The sequence below is a fragment of the Asparagus officinalis genome, chromosome 7 (genome assembly GCF_001876935.1).
Source record: "Asparagus officinalis chromosome 7, Aspof.V1, whole genome shotgun sequence".
NCBI lineage: Eukaryota > Viridiplantae > Streptophyta > Magnoliopsida > Asparagales > Asparagaceae > Asparagus > Asparagus officinalis.
Window position 1 is genome coordinate 17,734,863 of NC_033800.1, and position 1,573 is coordinate 17,736,435.

At 36.5% G+C, this 1,573-nt stretch overlaps 1 protein-coding gene across 1 annotated transcript; it reads right to left on the reverse strand.

Annotated features, from left to right (window-relative positions):
* On the reverse strand, positions 234-1,121 carry LOC109846766. The gene has a single exon (XM_020416010.1). It carries the CDS (start codon positions 1,119-1,121, stop codon positions 234-236), a length of 888 nt encoding a protein of 295 aa, XP_020271599.1.

Here is a 1,573-nt window from a genome sequence, read left to right on the forward strand (position 1 = left end):
ACAAATGGAAAACTATTTCTAAGAAGAATTGTTTTGGGAGTGTTTGGTTGGCTAAAAAAAAGGAAGAAAATCAAAAAATGGAGATGAGATGATGTTAGTTGTCACCTTTTTTTTTTTGGTCAATGAAAAGAATTTTATTCATAACCAAAATTGAGAATATTTACATGTATCTATCTAACCAGTTCAAGAGAACTGAAACTCAAAAACTCAAATGAGCACTAATAACAAAGCATTTACAATGCCTGAATTCTCTCTTTTATGTGAATAGGAAAATTATCATTCATAATTTTGGAGAAGATGGATATCCTTATAGCTCGGAAAATCTTCTCAGGTTGCCGAGCTTTGCTTTGAAATATTCTAAAATTCCTCTCTTGCCAAATCCAATATATAGAGGCTGTAAGCGCCATTCTCTTTAGCTTTTCCATAAATCCTTTCCTTTTCAACCTGGAATTATACCAATTGATGATGTATCCCCATGAACAGGATCTCCAAGAGAATTTAAGCCAGTCCATCACCATATTCCATACAAGAGCTGAAAATTGACAATCAAAGAATAGGTGGCCACAAGATTCTGGGAAGTTTGTGCACATAACACATTGATTAGCAGCAAGGATCCCCATACCACATAACCTGTCCTGAGTGAGCAGTCTTGATTGAATGGCTAGCCAGGTAACAAAAGAATGTTTTGGATAACTAATGTTGTCCCAAACTGTGTTGTACCAGGCAGCAACTTGATCAGGTTGAAGAAGAATTCTGTAAACTCCTGATATGCTTATTTTCTCACCAATACAGCATTTAGATAAGATGTTTTGCAAGCTGTTAACACTTCCAAATCTTCTAATCAATTTATCTCTGACCTTTAGAAGTTGTTTCCACATCCAAGAATCATTCAACTTCACATGAACTTGCCAAATATCAGACTGCTGCAAGTAATTACCATGCACCCATTTAATCCAAAGAGAATCCTTTTTGAGGTGAATTATCCACAAGAGCTTCAATGCAGCAGCACAATTCCATGTCTTAGCTGAGAAAACGCCCAGACCTCCATATTTTTTATCTTTGCAAATTGATTTCCAGGAGACTAAGGGGATTTTTTGATTCCAGAGGAACTCAGAACACATTCTGTCAATCTGTTTAAGGACTTTATTCGGCAGTATGAAATTATTAGTCCAATAGATGTGCACACCCAGGATAACTGATTTTATCAGTTGGAGTCTCCCAGCATAAGAGAGAGTTCTCAACTTCTGCCAGTTTTGAATTTTCTCTGAAATCTTGCTAATTTAGGGGGAGCAGTCCAACCATGATAACCTCTTTGTAACAAGAGGTAAGCCTAGATATCTCACAGGTAAAGTTCCTTCAGAAATATTCAGGTATGAGCAAATCTGGAGCTTAAGACTTTCATTGATCCCATTCATATAAACAGAGCATTTATTGGGGTTAATTTCCAGTCCAGAAACCCGACTAAAATCTTCCAGACAGGAGAAAAGCTTGGTAATTGAATTCATGTCAGCTCTTGCAAAAAGCAGCAAATCGTCAGCAAAGAATAGATGAGTTATTTTCAATCTAGAGCACT

Excerpts from the sequence above, each read along its gene's own strand:
- LOC109846766 (XM_020416010.1), bottom strand. The coding sequence starts at position 1,121 with ATGTGTTCTGAGTTCCTCTGGAATCAAAAAATCCCCTTAGTCTCCTGG.